The sequence below is a fragment of the Barbus barbus genome (assembly GCF_936440315.1).
Source record: "Barbus barbus genome assembly, chromosome: 10".
In the NCBI taxonomy this organism is placed as follows: domain Eukaryota; kingdom Metazoa; phylum Chordata; class Actinopteri; order Cypriniformes; family Cyprinidae; genus Barbus; species Barbus barbus.
The window spans coordinates 32791998-32814642 of record NC_136738.1 but is presented as its reverse complement, the minus strand read 5'-3'; the positions used below and the strand labels follow the sequence as shown (position 1 = coordinate 32814642).

General features: G+C 39.0%; 1 protein-coding gene across 1 annotated transcript; it reads left to right on the top strand.

The window, feature by feature from the left end:
- The first annotated feature begins 899 nt into the window (after positions 1-899).
- Positions 900-21813, top strand: LOC306875952 (acetylserotonin O-methyltransferase-like). Its single transcript, XM_079426784.1, has 8 exons — positions 900-979; positions 3186-3357; positions 4145-4274; positions 4945-5013; positions 6297-6415; positions 9455-9595; positions 10672-10794; positions 19725-21813. The coding sequence occupies exons 1-8, from the start codon at positions 914-916 to the stop codon at positions 19934-19936; spliced, it is 1032 nt and encodes a 343-aa protein (XP_079282910.1). The 5' UTR covers positions 900-913; the 3' UTR covers positions 19937-21813.
- The last annotated feature ends 832 nt before the right edge of the window (positions 21814-22645 follow it).

The following is a 22645-nucleotide window of genomic DNA, read 5'->3' as shown; positions in this document are numbered from 1 at the left end:
TTTATATCTCATAGCAATTCTGACTTTATAACTCGCAATTGTGAGGAAAAACCCTGAGATTTAAGGTTTATATCCAATAATTGAATAAGACGTTTGCAGTTTCACAGTTCTCTCATGTTGGTTAATGCTCACATGACATTCAGCATTACAAATCAAATATGGAATTATATTATTATAACATTATTCTTTTTAGCAAGTGTTTTATTCTGGTTGTTTTTATTTAAAAAAAAATATATATATTCATTATTAGGTTTTCTGATTTAAAAACCTGATCAAATGTAAATGTGTACATTTAATGCAATGTAAGTTGCTTCGGATAAAACCATCTGCCAAATTCATAAATGTAAAAGTTACATCAAAGTTATGTTAAAACTAAAACCATAAAAAAGCTTTAGTTGCTTGAAATAAAATTAAATATATAATTGTATATAAATATATAATTAGTTTAACTTGATTTATACTAAAATAACAAACTTATAAATAAAACTATAGACATTAAGAAATTACAAAAAAAAAACTGATAACGTCTTAAACATACTAAAATAACACTGGATTATATTAAATACTATTATATTAAAGCAAAAAGACGTCCCAGTGATTTTACCGTGGCAGAGGTGCTCTAAGCTATGAGTAAAACACAGTTGATGAATATTCTTAATGAACACAGTTGATTAGTTTGATTGTAATCATGCAGTGGATCTTGAGGTCAGGATGATCCTGTTGTTTTGCTGGATCATCAGCTTCTTTCATTGGTTCTCTCTGAACAAGCAGCTCCTTGCTTTGAGAGTTTAAAGCCTCTGAATTAAAGCAGGTCTGTGTGCGTTCAATCTGGACACGGATCATCTGTGTAATCTGATTATGTGTGTGTAAGAGCCTGTGTTTCACACACACACACACACAGACGCCGCTGATCATGGCCGGAGAAGAGCCGTATCCGAGAAAGATCCTGCAGTACATGGAGGGATTCCTGGTGTCAAAGGTACCATCCACATTCATGCATTTATGCATTTAGACCGCATTAATGCATGTAACACCTGTGAGCTGTACACCAGTACAGTTTGGAGCTTCTGCTCACCAAGGCTGCATTTATTTGAGCAAAAATACAGTGACAAATGTGAAATATTGCAATTTGAAACAACCTTTTTTCTATGTGAATATGTTAGAATGTAATTTATTTATGTGATGCAAAGCTGAATTTTGACCATAACATGTCAGTAAAGACATTTATAATGTAACAAAAGATTTCTATTTCAAATAAATGCTGTTCTTTTGAACTTTCTATTCATCTGTGAATCCTGAGAAATAAAATATATCACAGTTTCCACAAAAATATTGAGCAGCACAGCTGTGTTCAACATTGATAATAATCAGAAATGTTTGTTGAGCAGTAAATCAGTATATTATTATGATTTCTGAAGATCATGTGACACTGAAGACTGCAGTAATGATGCTGAAAATACAGCTGCAGATCACAGAAATACATTACAGTTTAACACATATTCACATAGAAAACAGCTGCTTTACATCATAATAATATTTCACTATTTTACTGTATTTTTGATCAAATAAATGCAGCACTGATGAGCAGAAGAGACTTCCTTTAAAAACTTGAATTCTCCAAATCTTAATTATTCCAAATTGTTCATTCAATATCAAGATTTTAGATTAAACTTTAAACCATTAATTACTGCTCTTTTTAATCATTTTTTATCTTGTGTAGTTTTATTTAAAATTGGATGTTTAAAAAGATATGAATTTGAAAATAATGCATTATATGTAATATGGTGGGGCTTTTCCAAGCAAATAATAATTAATGTCAAGGGTGTATGATTGATTTTGACATTGGTGGAACATACAGTAACAGCAGACAACAATAACTCCTTAAATATGAAGAGGTCAAACAACAGATTAATGAGTTCACTGAAAGCTTATGGACATTATTATAATATAAGTCAGACAATGAAGTGATTTGCTGTTTTTATGAAGTGACTTTCTTTGTTTTTTTAATGTGTTCTTTGGATTGTTTGATTACTCAAAAGAGAATTCAGGACAATTTAACTTAATTAGTTGTGTTTCCTGCTAGCTATATTAACAGAAGTCTGGCTCTAAACCTCAATTTTCTTTATTCAGAGTTGATACACTTTAATTTTTCAGGTTTGTCGGAGTAATAATCAAAATGTTTTCGTGAATACTCACCAAGATGAGTATTTTGACACAACTGTGTATGTATTTGTCCGTTCAAGCGCATGAAGAAGTGAAAGAGAGCTCAATTGTGTGCTCAGAGATGCAGCTCAGAGTGCTGAATTGACTTGTTTTGTGTCTTCTTGCGCTTGAAAGCTTTAAAATCGCTTGAATGTTTCAACTGGCAAGAATTAAAAACACTGCAAACAGCAGCAGCAGTGTTGCATAATCTTAGCCACAATGTTAAGACTCTCTGTCTGAAGAACTCGTTTGACCCAGTCATTCAAACGAGACCAATCTGTCTTCTTGTAACTGACCAGTCTTGAACTATATAGACTTTTTAAGACTAGTCTAAGCAGTTTATGCAACCAGCCCCTGATTTTTCACAGAAACAAACGTGTGTGTGTGTCTGTGTGTGTTCGTGTGTGTCTGTGTGTGTTCGTGTGTGTCTGTGTGTGTTCGTATGTGTGTGTGTTCGTGTGTGTCTGCGTGCCTGTGTGTGCCTGTGTGTGTCTGTGTGTCTGTGTGCCTGTGTGCCTGTGTGTGTGTGTGTGTGTGTGTGTGTCTGTGTGCCTGTGTGTGTCTGTGTGTGTGTGCCTGTGTGTGTGTGTGTCTGTGTGTGTGTCTGTGTGTTCGTGTGTGTCTGTGTGTGTTCGTGTGTGTGTGTGTGTGTGTGTGTGTGTGTGTGTGTGTGTGTGTGTGTGTGTGTGTGTCTGTCTGTCTGTGTGTGTGTGTCTGTGTGTGTGTGTCTGTGTGTGTGTGTGTCTGTGTGTCTGTGTGTGTGTGTGTGTGCGTCTGTGTGTGTGTGTGTGTCTGTGTGTGTGTGTCTGTGTGTGTGTCTGTGTGTGTGTGTCTGTGTGTGTGTGTGTGTGTGTGTCTGTGTGTGTGTGTGTGTGTGTGTGTGTGTGTGTCTGTGTGTGTGTGTCTGTGTGTGTGTGTGTGTGTGTGTGTGTCTGTGTGTGTGTGTGTGTGTGTGTGTGTCTGTGTCTGTGTGTGTGTCTCAGACTCTGTTCAGTGCGTGTGAGCTGGGTGTGTTTGAGCGTCTGCAGGGCTCTCAGTTGTCTGCGTCTGCTCTGGCTCTGGCTCTGGGCTGCAGTGAGGACGGAACCGAGCGTCTGCTGAACACCTGTGTGAGTCTGGAGCTGCTGACCGCAAACACTGACCCCCACGGAACAGGTGACTCATTACAGCACATACTCCTCATAATGACATACAAACTGATTAGGAAAAACTAGAATGTTTGACGTAATCATAATGACTGCAGAAATAGTGATTCTGTGTTATAAAAATTACAAAGTCTACATGTAAACACTATGAATTATAAATATTTCACTAATAAATATTTCAAAAGGGAAAAATATAAAAAAGAGACATATTCAAAAGTTGCAATCTATTATTAGTTAGTTAGTATAATTATGATACTATTGTAGTTTTTATTAATATTTTGAACTTATTTTTTTTAAGTTTTAATTTAATTGTTAATTTGTTTTTAAATATATTGTTTTTAAATATATCTATATAGTTTTTATACATTTTAATTTAATTTTCAGTAAAATTATTTTGTATTAGTTAAATGAAAAAACGAGAAATGTGGGGAAAAAATTTAAATGAGCAACTTTCTGTGTATTTATTATACTATTTTATTTTTATTGGAGATGTTTTACACAAATATACTATTTGAGGTTTTCTGGTTCAAAATTTCACGTTTATTTCAGTGTTACTTGCAGTTTCTTTGTAACTACTTGTGAAATTTACTAGCAATTTCTGAGCAAAAAAATAGTTTCTAAACCAAAGGAGAGACACCGAATCATCCAGTAACTTACTGTAAAATTGATGAAGGATCCTTTTGAATGAAGGAGGATTAATCAGTCTCATTTACAGTAAAGTTTCTCATCTTTACTGAAAGACTTCAGTGAATGTAAAAGTGTTGTGGTTAATTGTCTTTTGTCTGCATCTCATCTAGTTGTCTACAGTAACACAGAAATGTCCAGCATGTTTCTGATCAAGTCCAGCCCGACGTCTCTGTATCAGTCGATCGAGTACAGCTCCAGAAGCATCTACCTGTGCTGGCATTACCTGAGCGACGCCGTCCGGTGAGAAGCTCTCTGCTCCAGATTTTATACGCAAACATCTCGAAATGATCAAACTCTGCTGTTAAACCTGTTTCACACTCAATCTCCTAATTCTTCTGTCATCTGATCGATAGTTCAGAGTGTTTTATCCAGTAAAAGTAAAAGATAAAAAAGCTCTTTTAGTGTAATTGTAGAAACGCTTCTCGTGTGTTTTTCTGTCAAATCTTGTCTGATTTTGATCAAGTAAAGGTCAGAATAAGTGCAGTCATATCTCCAGATGAACTCTTACTGGACTGAAGCAGCTCAGCTTTACTTGATTCTCCATCAATCATCTTTTAGTCTCAAATCTGATCATCAGGATCTTTTGAGGAGCGTTTGTTTCCAGAAGCTTTACTTTCTCTGTTCCTCAGCGGAGGAATGATCTTCATCTCACATCTTCTGAGGAGCGTTTATTTCTTCATCTCTCAATCAGCATTGCATTATATGTTTGGATCATCATTGGATCATTCGGTCTCCTCTTATTAAGATATATTACTGGAGATATAGAGTGACCGCTGATAATTAGATCATTTGTTACGCTGGACCACAAAACCAGTCATGAGCCATAAAAGCCTGATGGATCTGTGAACAAACTCTGGATCTTAACTGATGTTTGTCAACCTTCTTCTCTTTAATGACTCTTCCTCCTCAGAGAAGGGAAGAACCAGTATGAGAAGGCTTTCGGCGTGAACTCTAAAGACCTGTTTGAAGCCATGTACAGGTGAGTTTAGTAATATCTATTAGTGAGTTATAGTAAAAGATTGCTATCAAACAGCACACCTAGGATCCTAACTGATGAAGAAGAAATGACAGAGCAGCTGTCAAGTGTTAGATAGTGTTCTAGGTTATTACATGTGGGGTTTTTAGGTCTGATAATTAACACCTTTTTTTCAGAATTTAGCAGTAAGAAGTTACTCGTCATCCAGTTTTTTATATCGACTATGCCTTCCGTTAGTTTCTCAATTTGGTGTGTTTCACTGGGCCGCGGAGAAATATAGAGCTGAGTATCATCAGCATAACAGTGAAAGCTAACACCATGTCTCCTGATAATATCTCCCATGGGTAAGATTTAAAGTGTGAACAGTAACGGTCCTAGTACTGAGCCTTGAGGTACTCCATACTGCACTTGTGATCGATATGATACCTCCTCATTCCCTGCTACAAACTGATGGGGGTCAGAAAAGTACGATTTGAACCATGCTCAAGCACTTCCACTAATGCCAACAAAGTGTTCTAGTCTATTTTAGTGTCAGTTAACAATAAAAACCCTGCACTAGAAGGTGGTCTGAGATTTACAGTATTTTTGTCTTGTTTTCCAGGACAAATATCTAAAGAAAAATAAACGCAATTCAAAGCGAAAACAAGATAATTTTTTCTGATCTCATTGATAGATATTTTTCTATTTTTTGGCAAAAGCTCTTTTTATTTTGATACATATTTAACTCCTTATATGATGTCATTTTGCATCTCCAGTAAATGTGTCTTGATTTAAGAATATTTAAATATTTAACTTTTGTTTGTTTTTTAATCTGATTGAGAAAGTAGTTGAATTCCTGTTCCTGTTAAACAGATTAGAGCCCACTTTTCACAAAAACAAACGTGTGTGTGTGTGAGTGTGTGAGTGTGTGCATGTTTATGTGGTTTATGAGGACACAAATGTGTATAATGACATGGGTATGACAGAGGTATTACAATATGAAGGTGGTTTATGAGGACACTGCCTATGTCCCCGTAATTCAAAAGGCTTAAAAAACATACTAAATGGTGTTTTTTTGAAAATCTAAAAATGCACAAAGTCTCCTGTGAGGGCTAAGTTTAGGTGTAGGGTTGGTGTAGGGCAATAGCACACACAGTTTGTTCAGTATAAAAACCATTACGCCTATGGAGAGTCCCCATAAACCACAAAAACCAACGTGTGTGTGTGTGTGTGTGTGTGTGAGTGTGCGTGTGTGTGTGTGTGTGTGTGTGTGTGTGAGATGAGCTGATGTGTGTGTGTGTGTTCAGGTCTGAAGAGGAGATGGTGAAGTTTATGCACCTGATGAACTCCATCTGGAACATCTGCGGCCGTGAGGTGATCACAGCGTTCGATCTGTCGCCGTTCAGATGCATCTGTGATCTCGGAGGTAAGACGCTTCACACACATGCAGACCTTAGTAAATTAAGACATGTGACTGTAATCAGGAGCTTGCAGACAGATTTGAGTGTAAATGGCAAAAGAACCACAAGGTGGAGCTGATGCTGCCTGGACATCAAGAGGAGACTCAGACCCGGCACTGATTATCATACAAACACTAACAAAAATGTTCTCAAAATCAGACATTGATGTTTATTAGTGCCAGAGTTAATTACTGAGAAGAGCACAGCCTTAACAGTTTTGTAAATGCATGAACAACAGTGACTGACCAGGCATTAGTATTAGACATATATTAACATTGAGATGAATTTGCACCAAAATATTGGCGTTTGATTGAACCTTTGACATCAACGATACAAGATATGGGAAATGTTTTCTCCCTTTTGCAGAGTGTATTTATTTATGTCATAACTTTGCATAAAAATATTTGGAGTCAATAAGATTTTTTTTCAACACTGTCTTTATTGATTTTAGAAACTTTAACATGAGATTTCAAAAAAACAAAAGAAGTAGAAGAAGAATAAAAAATATATTTATATACACTTGTATTATTCAATACACACATCAAAACGATGGTACATTAATATCATGAGGTGATGCATGTTAAGCCATTTTAAGTGTGTGTGTGTGTGTGTGAGCATGTGAGTATATCTGTGTGTGTGTGTGTGTGTGTGAGCATGTGAGTATGTCTGTGTGTGAGCGTGTGTGTTCATGAGTGTGTGTGTGTGTGTGTGTGAGCATGTGAGTATATCTGTGTGTGTGTGTGTGTGTGTGTGTGTGTGAGCATGTGAGTATGTCTGTGTGTGAGCGTGTGTGTTCATGAGTGTGTGTGTGTGTGTGTGTGTGAGCATGTGAGTATGTCTGTGTGTGTGTGTGTGTGTGTGTGTGTGAGAGAGCATGTGAGTATGTCTGTGTGTGTGTGTGTGTGTGTTCATGAGTGTGTGTGTGAGCATGTGAGTATGTCTGTGTGTGTGTGAGCGAGCATGTCTGTGTGTGAGCGTGTGTTCATGAGTGTGTGTGTGTGTGTGTCAGTATGTAAGAGTGTGTATGTGTGTGTGTTCATGAGAGTGTGTGTGTACGTGTGAACGTGTGAGCGTGTGTGTGTGTGTGTGTGTGTGTGTGTGTGTATATGTATGTACGTGTGTGTGTTCCTGAGTATGCGTGTGTGTGAGCGTGTGTGAGCGTGTGTGTGTGTGTGAGAGCGTGTGTGAGTGTGTGTGTGTGTGTGTGTGTGTGTGTGTGTGTGAGCATGTGTGTGTTCATTAGTGTGTACGTTTGTGTGTGTCCGTCACACTGTTTTTCCTCTGCTTCCATGAAGCGTCTTGAGAGTGTTCCCATCAATTATTGAGAAGGCGTGTGTGTGGGTTTAATCGCTTGGGATCTGCATTGATTTGGAGGTGTGTGGCCTGACGTGTCAAACAGGAGAAGCCTTGAGGGAATCATCTGTAGAGTCTGCTGTGGTTTGGACTAATGATGACGAGACATTAACATGTGGAGTGTTTATCGAGCTCTAACGAGCCTTTAGTGAGATTGAACACGACGCAGACGAGACTCTCCATCAAACACACATCACTTCATCTCTGCTGTTTGACAGGACAGTCCTACAGGAATAACACACACTTAATAAACCGCTTGAAGCTGCATGTTACTAATTGCTTTATTGTCATGGTACATGCAGTGTTAATTGAGAAACTACATGATATACTTGCACTTTTAAAAACGCATTTGTCACACCGCTGGAATATTTCAAATCAACTGAGGCGATTAAAGATGGATAAAACTTTCAAGAAATGGCGAACAGCTAAAGTAAAACACTGAAGGAATAGTTCACCCAAAATAAGATTGACTCACCCTCAGGTCATCTGAGATCAGGATGAGTTTGTTTCTTCGTCAGGTTTGTATAAATGTGTCTCAGCAATGGATGCTCTGCAGTGAATGGGTGCCGTCAGAATGAGAGTCCAAACAGCTGATAAAAACATCACAATAATCCACACCACTCCAGTCCATCACTTAACATCTGGAGAAGACAAAAGATCAAACTAATCCAGCATTAAGATGTTTTTAACTCAAATATGAGTCCATAATCCATAATAACGCTTCCTCCAGTGAAAAAGTGTTCTGGTCTGAATCAGGAGAGAAATCTGCACAAATCAAGCAGCGTTTACAAGACAAAACAGCTCTAAACAAATATGTAGCTGGATTTTGATGTGAGAGACAACAGGAGATGCACTTTTTCACTGGAGGAAGAGTTATTACGGATTATGGACTCATATCTTAGTTAAAAACATCTTAATGCTGGATGTGTTTCATCTTTTGTCTTCTCCAGATGTTAACTGATGGACTGGAGTGGTGTGGATTATTGTGATGTTTTTATCAGCTGTTTGGACATTCTGACGGCACCCATTCACTGCAGAGCATCCATTGCTGAGACACTGATGCAGAGACACATTTATACAAACCTGATGAAGAAACACTCATCCTGATCTCAGATGACCTGAGGGTGAGGATATTTGCAGCAAAATTGTCATATTTGGTTAAACTATTTCTAAAATAATAATAATAATAAAAATGTTTAATTTGAGCTAGTTTCCAAGGAAACATTTCTCATTTTCATTTAGTTGAAGTTCCATGAAGAACCTTTACCATCCATGGAACCACTGAAGGTTCTTTATAGCAGACAAAAGGTTCTTTAGTTTATTCAAATGTGGTTGACACGAAGAAAAATGGTTCCTTTAGGATCTTTTCACTGAAAGGTTATTTGGGAAACCAAAAACGTTTCTTCTATCGCAGTTCTGTGAAAACCCACATTTGCAGTCTTTCTTTTTAGAGCGAGGATGATAAATAATGACAGAATGGTAGTTTTATCTGGTAGTTAATAATGTCAGGATAAAGTTTCTCCTTAAGGACAGCGGCACCGTCTTGCCCTGTGTTCCCGAGACTCCAGATGGTTGTGGGTGACGTGACTGAAGAATATTAATGTGTGGCCCGCGGTGTGAAGCTCATGTGACGCGTGTTCTCCTCTGATCAGGCTGCAGCGGCGCTCTGGCCAAACAGTGTGTGTCGGCCTTCCCCGAATCAACCGTCACCATCTTTGACCTTCCCAAGGTCGTGAGAACAGCCCAGCAGCACTTTGTGTCCAATCAAGACGAGCGGATCTGCTTCTGTGAAGGTACGTGTGTGTGTGTGTGTGTGTGTGTGTATATAATTACAAACACATGCATGTATATATTTAAAAAAAAATTGTTTATATATTAAATATATTTATATATATTATAAAATATAAGAATATAAATATATAAATGTATGTACATGTAAATATAATCAAAATATATACTGTATGTGTGTGTATTTATATATACATAATAAATATACACAGTACACATGCATATAAACTAAAACTTTTATTTTGGATGTGATTAATTGTTTGACAGCACTACATATAATCAAATTCAGAACTCAAATACCACCAAATCTGGCAACACAGCTTGTATAATCTTTTAATGGCTGGTTCATCTGAGCATGAGTCATTATTTACATGGTTTCAAGCTTTCCCTGGAACACAAAAACAGAATTTCTGAAGAATCTTCATGCAGCTCCTCTATTCATTGTTCTCTGTAAAGTCTCTGTGTTACTTTAGTATCATTGAAATACTTATACAGATTTTGTTAATATTTTGAAATAGATTTTGTTCTGTTTTTATTTTAATTTTAGATAAGGTTTATATAATCTTTCTCTTTTTGCACTTTTAGTTTTTTTTTTTTTTTAAATAATGTTTTATTTTGGTTAAAGTATAAATTCACTTCCAGAATAAAAATGTCCTGATAATTTACTCACCCCCATTTCATCCAAGATACTCGTGTCTTTCTTTGTTCAGTCAAGAAATTATTTTTTTGAGGAAAACATTCCAGGATTTTTCTCCATATAGTGGACTTCAATGGAGGCCAACAATTTGAATGTTTAAACTGCAGTTTCAACGCAGCTTCAAAGAGCTCTACACAATCCCAGCTGAGGAATAAGGGTCTTATCTAGCGAAATGATCGGTCATTTTCTGAAAAAAATTATATTTATACACTTTATAACACTTTTTATATTTATACACTTTTTTTTTTGCATGAAAATGATTGACACTAATGATGTGAGTTTGATAATTGTGATTCATGAGTGTCTCTGGCTCTGTCTGAACAGTGATGCATCAGTAGATTGTTTGTTCCTGTGTGTGTGTGTGTGTGTGTGTGTGTGTGACAGGAGACTTCTTTAAGGACGAGCTCCCGCAGGCTGATCTCTACATTTTGGCCCGGATTCTGCATGACTGGACCGACCAGCGGAGTGTGGAGTTGCTGGCCAAGATTTACCAGTCCTGTAGACCAGGTATAAACACACACACACACACGCATGTTTGTTTCTGTGAATTGTGGGGACTTTCCATAGACTTCTATTACTTTTATACTGATCAAACAATGCTCAAACTATTTTCTATCCCCTAACCCAACCCTAACCCTTAACCTACCCCTCACAGAAAACCTGTTTGCATTCTTACACTTTCAGATAAACATCATTTACTATTTTTAATATTTTTTCTCTCATGGGGACTGCAGGCCACTCTCCACAATTTCTAAAATTTCAGGTTTTATTATCCTTGTGGGGACATTTGGTCCACACACTCTCACACGCACGCACGCACACACACACGCACGCACACACACACATGCACACTCACACTGACACTCACTCACACTGACTCTCACTCTCACACACACACACACACACACACACACACCCTCACATGCACACTCACACTGACACTCACTCTCGCACACACACACACACACACACACACATGCACACTCACACTGACACTCACTCTCGCACACAGACACACACACACACACACACACACACGCACACTCACACTGACACTCACTCTCGCACACAGACACACGCACACACACACGCACACACACACGCACACACACACGCACACACACACACACACACACACACACACACGCACACTCACACTCACACTGACACTCACTCTCGCACACAGACACACACACACACACACACACACACACACACACACACACACACACGCACACTCACACTGACACTCACTCTCGCACACAGACACACACACACACACACACGCACACTGACACTCACTCTCGCACACAGACACACGCACACACGCACACTCACACTGACACTCACTCTCGCACACAGACACACACACACACACACACACATGCACACTCACACTGACACTCACACTGACACTCACACTCACTCTCGCACACAGACACACACACACGCACACTCACACTGACACTCACTCACACACACACACACACACACACACACACACACACATGCACACTCACACTGACACTCACTCACACTGACACTCACTCTCGCACACACACACACACACACACATGCATGCACACTCACACTGACACTCACTCACACTAACACTCACTCTCGCACACAGACACACGCACACACGCACACTCACACTGACACTCACTCTCGCACACAGACACACACACACACACACACACACACACACACACACACACACACACACACACACATGCACACTCACACTGACACTCACTCACACTGACACTCACTCTCGCACACAGACACACAAACACACACACGCACACTCACACTGACACTCACTCTCGCACACAGACACACACACACGCACACACACACACACACACACACACACACACATGCACACTCACACTGACTCTCACTCACACTGACACTCACTCTCGCACACAGACACACACACACACACACACACGCACACGCACACTCACACTGACACTCACTCTCGCACACAGACACACGCACACTCACACTGACACTCACTCTCGCACACAGACACACACACACACACACACACACACACACACACACACATGCACACTCACACTGACACTCACTCACACAGACACACAAACACACACACGCACACTCACACTGACACTCACTCTCGCACACAGACACACACACACACACACACACATGCACACTCACACTGACACTCACTCACACTGACACTCACTCTCGCACACAGACACACACACACACACACACACACACACACATGCACACTCACACTGACACTCACTCACACTGACACTCACTCTCACACACACACACATACATTCACACACAGCCTTTTTACTCTCAGAGTCACAGTACAGAGAACACAGTGGATATTCTCCTTCATTCTTTCCAAATTGAAACTGATTTTTGATATTTGCTTCTGCAGAGACATAAGTTTAATAGCTAAATTTATGGTGGAGAACTAAACTACTCGTAATCCTAAAGAGAATTTCATCAGAAGAGCTCAGAGGGGCCATTTAATCCCAGAAATCATTGCAAATTATGTAACTGAGTGTCAAATGACTGACATACAGTACTGGTTTGACATAAATTAAGACTTTTAATGTTTCTGAAATCTCTTCTGCTCACCGTTGCTGCATTTATTTGATCAAAAATACAGTAAACATTGTTAAATATTTTTGTAATGGAAAATAGCTGTTTTCTGTGTGAATATCTGAATACCTCTTCCTTCTCTGCTAAAAGGACATACTATCATAACAAAATTAACAATTCGTCTACCTCTCACATGCTCTTTAAAACATTTTCCTCCTTCCTTTGTCCTCCTCCTCCCCCTCCTTCATCAACACTAACAGCTGACGACTTTGCCACGTTCTTCATTAATAAAATTACAAACCATCAGTGCATAATTTTCCACACCACAATCTGTCAAGCACATCTTACCAGCAAACATACACTCATTCACATCCTTCTCTTCACTCTCTGAGGCAGAGGTCTCTAAACTCATCCTTTCCAGTCATCTTACTACCTGTCCGCTTGATCCTATTCCATCTCCTTCAAGCCATTTCTCCTGCAGTTGTACCTGCACTCACTCACATCGTTAACACATCCCTTCACACTGGAGTTTTTCCCTCAGCATTTAGACAACCCACCCTTAACTCATCTCTTTTAGAGAACTACAGACCGGTTTCCCTTCTTCCTTTCATTGCAAAAACACTTGAACGAGTTGTGTTCAACCTCTGCCTTTCTCACACAGAACAACCTCCTCGACAGCAACCAGTCTGGCTTCAGAAGTGGACATTCGACCGGGACTACCTTCCTCTCAGTTATTGAAGCCCTAAGACTGGCAAGAGCGGTTTCCAAATCTTCAATAGTTGTCTTGTTGGATCTGTCCGCTGCTTTTGACACAGTCAACCACCAGATCCTCTTGTCAACCCTTTTGAGAAAGGGCATCTCAGGAACCGCTCTCCAGTGGTTTGACTCTTACCTCTATGATAGGTCCTTCAAGGTATCTTGGAGAGGTGAGGTGTCCAAGTCGCAACATCTATCTGCTGGGGTGCCTCAGGGCTCAGTTCTTGGACCACTTCTCTTCTCTATCTACATGGCATCACTAGGTTCTGTCATTCAGAAACATGGCTTTTCATATCACTGCTATGCTGATCAGGGCCAGCACCAAACGAGTTACTGTGCTCCCCACTTTCCATCCTCTCCCCTCCTTGCTGAACGTGATCGATTTCGAAAGTGAAACCGATAAAACAGCACACATAAGAAAGCGATTGCATGCTTTAGCAAGCGTCAGCAACTGCACGCGGTCACAGATTGCACGCTCCCCCCCCCCCCCCCCCCCCCCACACACACACACACACTACATGATTTGTGCCCCCCCTAAATGCTCCCCTGATGGAGATGCCCTGGCGCCGGCTGATGATCCGACAATAGCTGCTCGCATCTCAGCTTGTCTAACAGACATTTCTTGCTGGATGAAGGACCATCACCTTCAACTCAACCTTGCCAAGACAGAACTGCTTGTAGTTTCAGCAAACCCATCACTTCATCACAATTTCACCATCCAGTTATACACATCAACCATAACTCCTTCAAAAAGAGACAGAAACCTTGGAATTGTGATTGATTGATCAGATTTGCTTTATTTAACATCAAGAAGATCAGGCCCTTTCTTTGGGAACATGCTTCACAACTCCTTGTTCAGGTTTTTGTTTTGTCCAGGCTGGACTATTTCAATACTCTCTTGGCAGGTCTTCCAGTTCCGTCAAACCTTTACAATTAATCCAGAATGCGGCAGCAAGATTAATTTTTAATGAGCCGAAAAGAACACACGTCACACCTCTGTTTAGTCATTAGCTGCTTGCATTAAATTCAAGGCATTAATGTTTGCCAATTCATTGCTTCAGACTCATGTGCCTCTAGAAGCTTGCGTTCTGCAAGTGAACGGCACATTATAGTGCATCCCAAAGAGGCACAAAATCAGTTTCACGGACTTCTACATTAAATGTTCAAGATCGGCTCTTCAAAAAAGTCTTCAAGAATCGTCTTAAAACACATTCTCTTCCATCTTTATTTGACCCTCTAACTTTAGCACTCTCTATTCTAATTCTATTCTTAAACAAAAAAAAAACTTGCCCCTTTTAGACTTGCACTCTATTCATTTACTAACGGTTTGTTTTCTTTAAAAAAACCAACACAAGCTTATTTATTCTTTTTCTATTCTATCGTTTTCTTTTTATTTATTATATAATTAAAAAATGCTCCATGTACTGCGTTGAGACTTGTCATAGCACTTGCTTTTTGCTCTTTTGTTGATTTTGATTGTTTCCATTGTCCTCATTTGTAAGTCGCTTTGGATAAAAGCATCTGCTAAATGACTAAATGTAAAGTGTAATTTATGTCTGTGATCACAACTGTATTTTCAGCATCATTACTGCAGTCTTCAGTGTCACATGATCTTCAGAAATCATAATAATATACTGATTTACTGCTCAACAAACATTTCTGATTATTATCAATGTTGAAAACAGTTGTGCTGCACAATATTTTTGTGGAAATTGTGACACATTTTATCAGGATTCACAGATGAAAGTTCAAAAGGACAGCATTTATTTGAAATATAAATCTTTTCTAACATTATAAACGTTTTTACTGGCACTTTTTATAAATTTAATGTATCCTTGATGAATAAAAGCAATAGTTTCTGTAGAAAAAAAAATCTAAAATATAATAAAAAAAAGGAATAAAATAATAAAAATTCTTATTCTTATAATTGTTGACTTTAACTCAATAATTTAATTACTTAATTTGCAAAGCATCATGGGATGAGTAGTTCATTGGCTCAATAATAATGTGAAGGACACAGTCATGCATGTTTAATTTAATTTTATTGCATTAAATCTTCAGTCATATCGTGATTCATCTGTAGCTGTTAGTTTAGTTCAGATCAGAACTGAATATACTGAAGAAATTCTGTGAAAGAAATGAACAGCAGAAATGTGTCTGGAGCAAAGGCTGCTGGGCAAGTGTCTGTTCACTGATATACACACCTGTTCAGCTGCTGAGAAGGTGTGAGAGGCTGAAGCGCTGTGTGTGTGTGTGTGTGTGTGTGTGTGTGTGAGAGGGAGAGAGTGTGTGTGTGAGAGGGAGAGAGAGAGAGAGAGAGAGAGTGTGTGTGTGTGTGTGAGAGGGAGAGAGTGTGTGTGTGAGAGGGAGAGAGAGAGAGAGAGAGAGAGTGTGTGTGTGTGTGTATGTGTGTGAGTGTGTGTGAGAGGGAGAGAGAGAGAGAGAGAGAGAGAGTGTGTGTGTGTGTGAGAGAGAGTGTGTGTGTGTGTGTGAATGTCTGAAGGGCTGCTGCTTCTTGACTATGAAAAAGACGAGCAAATGTCAACTAAACACTCGTCACAAACTCGGGCCTGTGAGCATCTCATTCTGCTAAACAACAACAGCACAAACCGCCAGAAGCTCATTATATAATTTATCCGCTCACAACAATATGAGGCTTTCTTTCACCTCAAATTCACCCTCTTAAAGGGACAATTCACCTCAAATGTGTGCCGTCACTTACTGAAATAATGACAGAATTGAGATTTTATGCTGAATTATTCTATTAAATCACACATTCAGCCTGTTAAATATGAAACTAACCAACAGACGTGATCATATATGATAGATGATGATGCTGTGTCGCCTGAATAAACAGATCATGTCATGTGTGGATGAAAGTTCATGTAGGATTTGTGCATATGTGTGTCTACCTACTTAACCATATAGAAATTAGTTAAACCTGACAAAACCTCCTTTTTACCATTTGCAAAAATGTTATAAAAATAAATAAATTTAAATATGTTATGGAAGTTTAATTCTCCCACAGAATAAAAAAATAAAAAAGGGTAATTACAACTTTTCATTTCATAATTCTGACTTTTTTCACACAATTCTGAGAAAAAAGTCAGAATTGTGAGAAAAAAAGCCAAAAGTTGCAATTACTTAAAAAACTAATTGTGTGGTGGAAACTGAATTGTGAGATGTAATCTTAAAATTCTAAGGAAAAAAGTCAGAATTGCAAGATATATATATATATAAAAAAAAATTGGAATTACATTTTTTTTTAATTCTGTGACAGAAAAGGGATTTCCATTGTATTCAGTATACAGTAGAAGTTTATGCAACACTCCCATTTATACAGCTGATTAAATGTGTGTGAGGATCGCTTATTAGTCAAATCTTTAGTCAAATCAAAGTTTTGTGTTTATATCAGTGTTTTGCACAGGTTTCTGTGAGGGTTTGTTCAGGGGTCAGATTAGGACAACATAGAAAATGTCGTTAGCCTGATATGAAAACAAAGGGAGTCTATGAGATGAGCTCACTAGTGTGTGTGTGTGTGTGTGTGTGTGTGTGTTTCCGTTTCCCTCGGCTGGTGTCAGAATCACTCACATCTGAGATTGAGTCGCTGCACTACAGCTGCTGCTCATCCCCACACACACACTCTCTCTCACTCAATCACTCACTCACTTGAACTTAAATTAAATGGAAATTAGAATGGGTACCTTGAAAATGAATTTAATTGAATTTATGTTGCAGCACTAAAATTACACTAAAAGCACTGAAATTAAATAATAAATAAAAACTAAAAGTGAAATAAAAATAAAAGTGAAATAAAAACAAATTAAGCCTAAATCATTATAATAATTAAAAATAAAATAAAAAATTACAAAAAAATTACTAAATAAAAAATAATAATAAAATATTAAAATAATAGCTAATATTCGAAATATGAATAAAAACTATAATGATTTGCGCGAACATAAATGCATGTAGGCAGATCAGGGGTGCATTCCCTTCAAAAACAAAAGTAATCCTCTGTGTCTTCAGCGGCTCTGATGTCGGGAGTAAATGACGACTGCTGTGTTCATCATTACATCAACAACAAAACACCTCAATCACTTACGAGACATTCTTGTCTACATCTGCTCCGGCGGTGAAACAATGGAGGACTGATGACAGATCACTCAGGGCGGAGCTGTGGTAAAACACCAGTGTCAATCAACTATCGTGGGAGGGGCCTGTGCAGAACTACATCACTCTGCCAAGAATCTCAGAATGGCTTGATTTGAGAAAGAGGTTATCATTTATCAGGATTTAAAAAAAAAGGCACTGGGTGGATTTCTATCATTATAGGGTGGATGTGTGCACACACTGCCAACACACATTTATGTTCAAACAACATGTAAAAGTGAACTTTGCATCCAATGACCCCTGTGTGTGTGTATGTGTGTGTGTGCAGGTGGAGGCTCTGCTATATGAGGATAACAGAGAGTGTGTGTGTGTGTGTGTGTGTGTGCAGGTGGAGGCTCTGCTATATGAGGATAACAGAGTGTGTGTGTGTGTGTGTGTGTGTGCGTGCGCAGGTGGAGGTGTGCTGCTGGTGGACGCTCTGCTGTATGAGGATAACAGAGTGTGTGCGTGTGTGTGTGCGCAGGTGGAGGTTTGCTGCTGGTGGACGCTCTGCTGTATGAGGATAACAGTGTGTGTGTGTGTGTGTGTGTGTGTGTGCGCAGGTGGAGGTGTGCTGCTGGTGGAGGCTCTGCTGTATGAGGATAACTGTGTGTGTGTGTGCACAGGTGGAGGTGTGCTGCTGGTGGACGCTCTGCTGTATGAGGATAACAGAGTGTGTGTGTGTGTGCAGGTGGAGGTGTGCTGCTGGTGGAGGCTCTGCTGTATGAGGATAACAGAGTGTGTGTGTGTGTATGTGTGCAGGTGGAGGTGTGCTGCTGGTGGACGCTCTGCTGTATGAGGATAACAGTGTGTGTGTGTGTGTGTGTGTGTGTGTGTGTGTGTGTGTGTGCGCAGGTGGAGGTGTGCTGCTGGTGGAGGCTCTGCTGTATGAGGATAACAGTGTGTGTGTGTGTGTGTGTGTGTGCAGGTGGAGGTGTGCTGCTGGTGGACGCTCTGCTGTATGAGGATAACAGTGTGTGTGTGTGTGTGTGTGCGCAGGTGGAGGTGTGCTGCTGGTGGACGCTCTGCTGTATGAGGATAACAGAGTGTGTGTGTGTGTGCGTGCGCAGGTGGAGGTGTGCTGCTGGTGGAGGCTCTGCTGTATGAGGATAACAGAGAGTGTGTGTGTGTGTGCAGGTGGAGGTGTGCTGCTGGTGGACGCTCTGCTGTATGAGGATAACAGAGTGTGTGTGTGTGTGCGTGCGCAGGTGGAGGTGTGCTGCTGGTGGAGGCTCTGCTGTATGAGGATAACAGAGAGTGTGTGTGTGTGTGCAGGTGGAGGTGTGCTGCTGGTGGAGGCTCTGCTGTATGAGGATAACAGTGTGTGTGTGTGTGTGTGCAGGTGGAGGTGTGCTGCTGGTGGAGGCTCTGCTGTATGAGGATAACAGTGTGTGTGTGTGTGTGTGCAGGTGGAGGTGTGCTGCTGGTGGAGGCTCTGCTGTATGAGGATAACAGTGTGTGTGTGTGTGTATGTGTGCAGGTGGAGGTGTGCTGCTGGTGGAGGCTCTGCTGTATGAGGATAACAGTGTGTGTGTGTGTGTGTGTGTGTGCAGGTGGAGGTGTGCTGCTGGTGGAGGCTCTGCTGTATGAGGATAACAGTGTGTGTGTGTGTGTGTATGTGTGCAGGTGGAGGTGTGCTGCTGGTGGAGGCTCTGCTGTATGAGGATAACAGTGTGTGTGTGTGTGTGTGTGTGTGTGTGTGTGTGCGTGCGTGCGTGCGCAGGTGGAGGTGTGCTGCTGGTGGAGGCTCTGCTGTATGAGGATAACAGTGTGTGTGTGTGTGTGTGTGCGTGCGCAGGTGGAGGTGTGCTGCTGGTGGAGGCTCTGCTGTATGAGGATAACAGTGTGTGTGTGTGTGTGTGTGTGCAGGTGGAGGTGTGCTGCTGGTGGAGGCTCTGCTGTATGAGGATAACAGTGTGTGTGTGTGTGTGCAGGTGGAGGTGTGCTGCTGGTGGAGGCTCTGCTGTATGAGGATAACAGTGGTCCTCTGACGGCGCAGCTCTATTCTCTGAACATGTTGGTGCAGACGGAGGGTCGCGAGCGCAAGGCTTCAGGTTACAGTCGTCTGCTGAGCTCCGCTGGATTCACACACATCCAGATCCACAACACCGGCAAGATCTACGACGCCATCCTGGCCCGCAAATAAACACACACACCACGTGTCATGAAGCCACTGACGAGGGCTTTTGTGTTCAGAAATGATTTTTAAAACAAGGAATGAATGCAAAGAGTATATTTTACAAGGAAATACTATTTTCACTTTTTCTGTACTTCAAAGTTTCATGTTTCATTTAATGTGTTACTTGCCATTTCTTTGTAAGTAATTGTGAAATTTACCAGCAATTTCCTAAACTTTGAAACTTGAATTTAGAGCATTTTGAATCTCACAAGCTGAAATCCACAAATTGAATAATAAAAACACAGATTTGAAGGATGTGAAAAATTCAGATACAGTCCAACCAAAATTTATTCCGACACCTTCAACATTTCTCACATTATCACAGTTTATTTGCTTTACTTTAGAAAATGGTAATAAAATATGAGAAGAACTCAGAGTTAAACTGTGTCAGAACAAATTGATCTTGATAATGTCAGATAACTTTGATAGAAAGGAATGTAATGAATTGGGTTGAATAGCGGTCAGATGTTAAATTTTAGAACACAATTAGATAAAACCAATTTAGCTCGACCAATCACCAATCAGTGCTTCATTCTGTTCAGTCTGTGGTGGAAAAACATCACATTAGCAATTTAAGAAAAACACTTGCTCAACTCAAAGTGTCTGAATAAGTTTTGATCCTGTAGTCCAGACTGTATGAAGAATGTTTGGCTATAATACGTCACAGTTTACTTTATTTTGCTCTCCTCTCTTAGTCTTGCACCTACTAGTAAAACAATAATCAAAAATTATATCTGGTGTCTGAATCATTTTTGGTTTGACTGTATTTAAAAGAAAAGAAAAAAACACACACTAACATCGAATTACACTTTATTTTTTTTTCAAGATCATGATTTTGTTTTCTAATGGTATAGTATTAAATGAATTGTTTATGATCATGATTTATTTAGCTCTATTTGATTTTTCTCAACTTAAATTTAGCATATTAATTATACCGAGACCTGAATTAATAAAAACCTGAATTTCAAGGTGAATTCATACAAAATATTTTTAAATATTTAAATTTAACTGGGCAAAAAATCAATAATATAACATTTCCCTCTTTTTTTTATCCAAGACCATGAATTTAATGGCTTTTCCGAGTTCTAATTTAACATTTATTTTGCTTAATCTGATTATTATTTTTTTTTTTTTACAGAAATAGATTTTGAAAAATATAAAAAATATATTATTAGTTTGTGTGTTGGATTGTTTATTACAATATTAGTATAATGTTTGAGGTATTTTTGAATCATAATTGATGTATGTTGTGTAGAATCTGTGTGCGGTAACTTATGAATTCAGTTATAAAAAGCAGTTGATTATGAATAAATGTGAGAGGAATGTTCTTCCTGCAGGCGGCTTCCAAACAAGCGTCTTTTGATGAAATAACAGCCGTCCGTCTGCATCACATGAGAGTCATGATGTGATGGTGTCTGCAGGGAATACGCTGTTTATTATCTGCTGCATTCATATAATCATATCATACTCTGACATCCCTCACAGCTCAGAAAGAGCTCTTATTTTTATTTATTTTAGTTTTAGTTCATGTTTGGAGAACTTAGAGACCAGATATCGCTGAACAAACGTTCTTTAGATGTTACTGCAAGAACGTTTGTTCGACTTTTTGTCAGCGCTTTGAATTAGATTTTATTTTCAGATTTTTTCGCTTTAATTTTAATTTTAGTTAAATGTTTAGTAATTTTGTTTCATGCTGTTGTTATTATTTTAAATGTTTTTTTAGGCAGAACGTTGTGAGATCGTTCCCTGTAGTTGAATAATGCCAGGATAGTCTCAGATCTAAAACATATAAATAAACAATGCACTGTTTGAAATGTGTTTTAATGAATTTGAAATAAATTAGCATGTCAATATTGTGTTCATTTAAATTCTGAAGTTTAATACACTAAATTATTATTTATTAGTGAGCCTGCTCTCTGGATATGGGAGTCAGAATTTGTGTTTAGTCAAAGAGAAATTTTATATATATATATATAGAGTGTGTGTGTGTGTGTGTATATATATAGAGTGTGTGTGTATATATATAGAGTGTGTGTGTGTGTGTGTATATATATAGAGTGTGTGTGTATATATATATATATATATATATATATATATATATATATAGAGTGTGTGTGTGTGTGTATATATATATAGAGTGTGTGTATATATATATATATATATATATAGAGTGTGTGTGTGTGTGTGTATAGTAAAGCAGGAATGAATGTCATGCAGAAGCATATCTTCTGAAGCAGTGGATGTTTCTCTGTAGTTCTGCTTTAATACTGCATGGATCGACACACATCTAGAATTACAGCAGAAATATGCCATTTGAACTGTATGTAAACTATATATCATCCATATTTATATTTCATATCTCTCTTTATGAAGTGTAAAATTAATCGTAATTCATTGTTTCAGTCACAGTGATTGACAGACGGACAGATCCTCATATCCTTTAATCATGTGACTCTGGTCAGATGTTCAGGATCTCAAGAAGCTCTTTGGAACATCATGCAGCTATAATGCTGAATATTTAATATTGACTTAAATATTTATTCAGTTGATTGTTTTGTACAGTATTCATTGACAAGAGTCAGTACATTTGGGAAACTTTGAATTAAAATATTAATCTTCTAATTAGCACAGTTATCAACCAATGCTGATCATCTCAATATGGCAAAATGTTAGTTA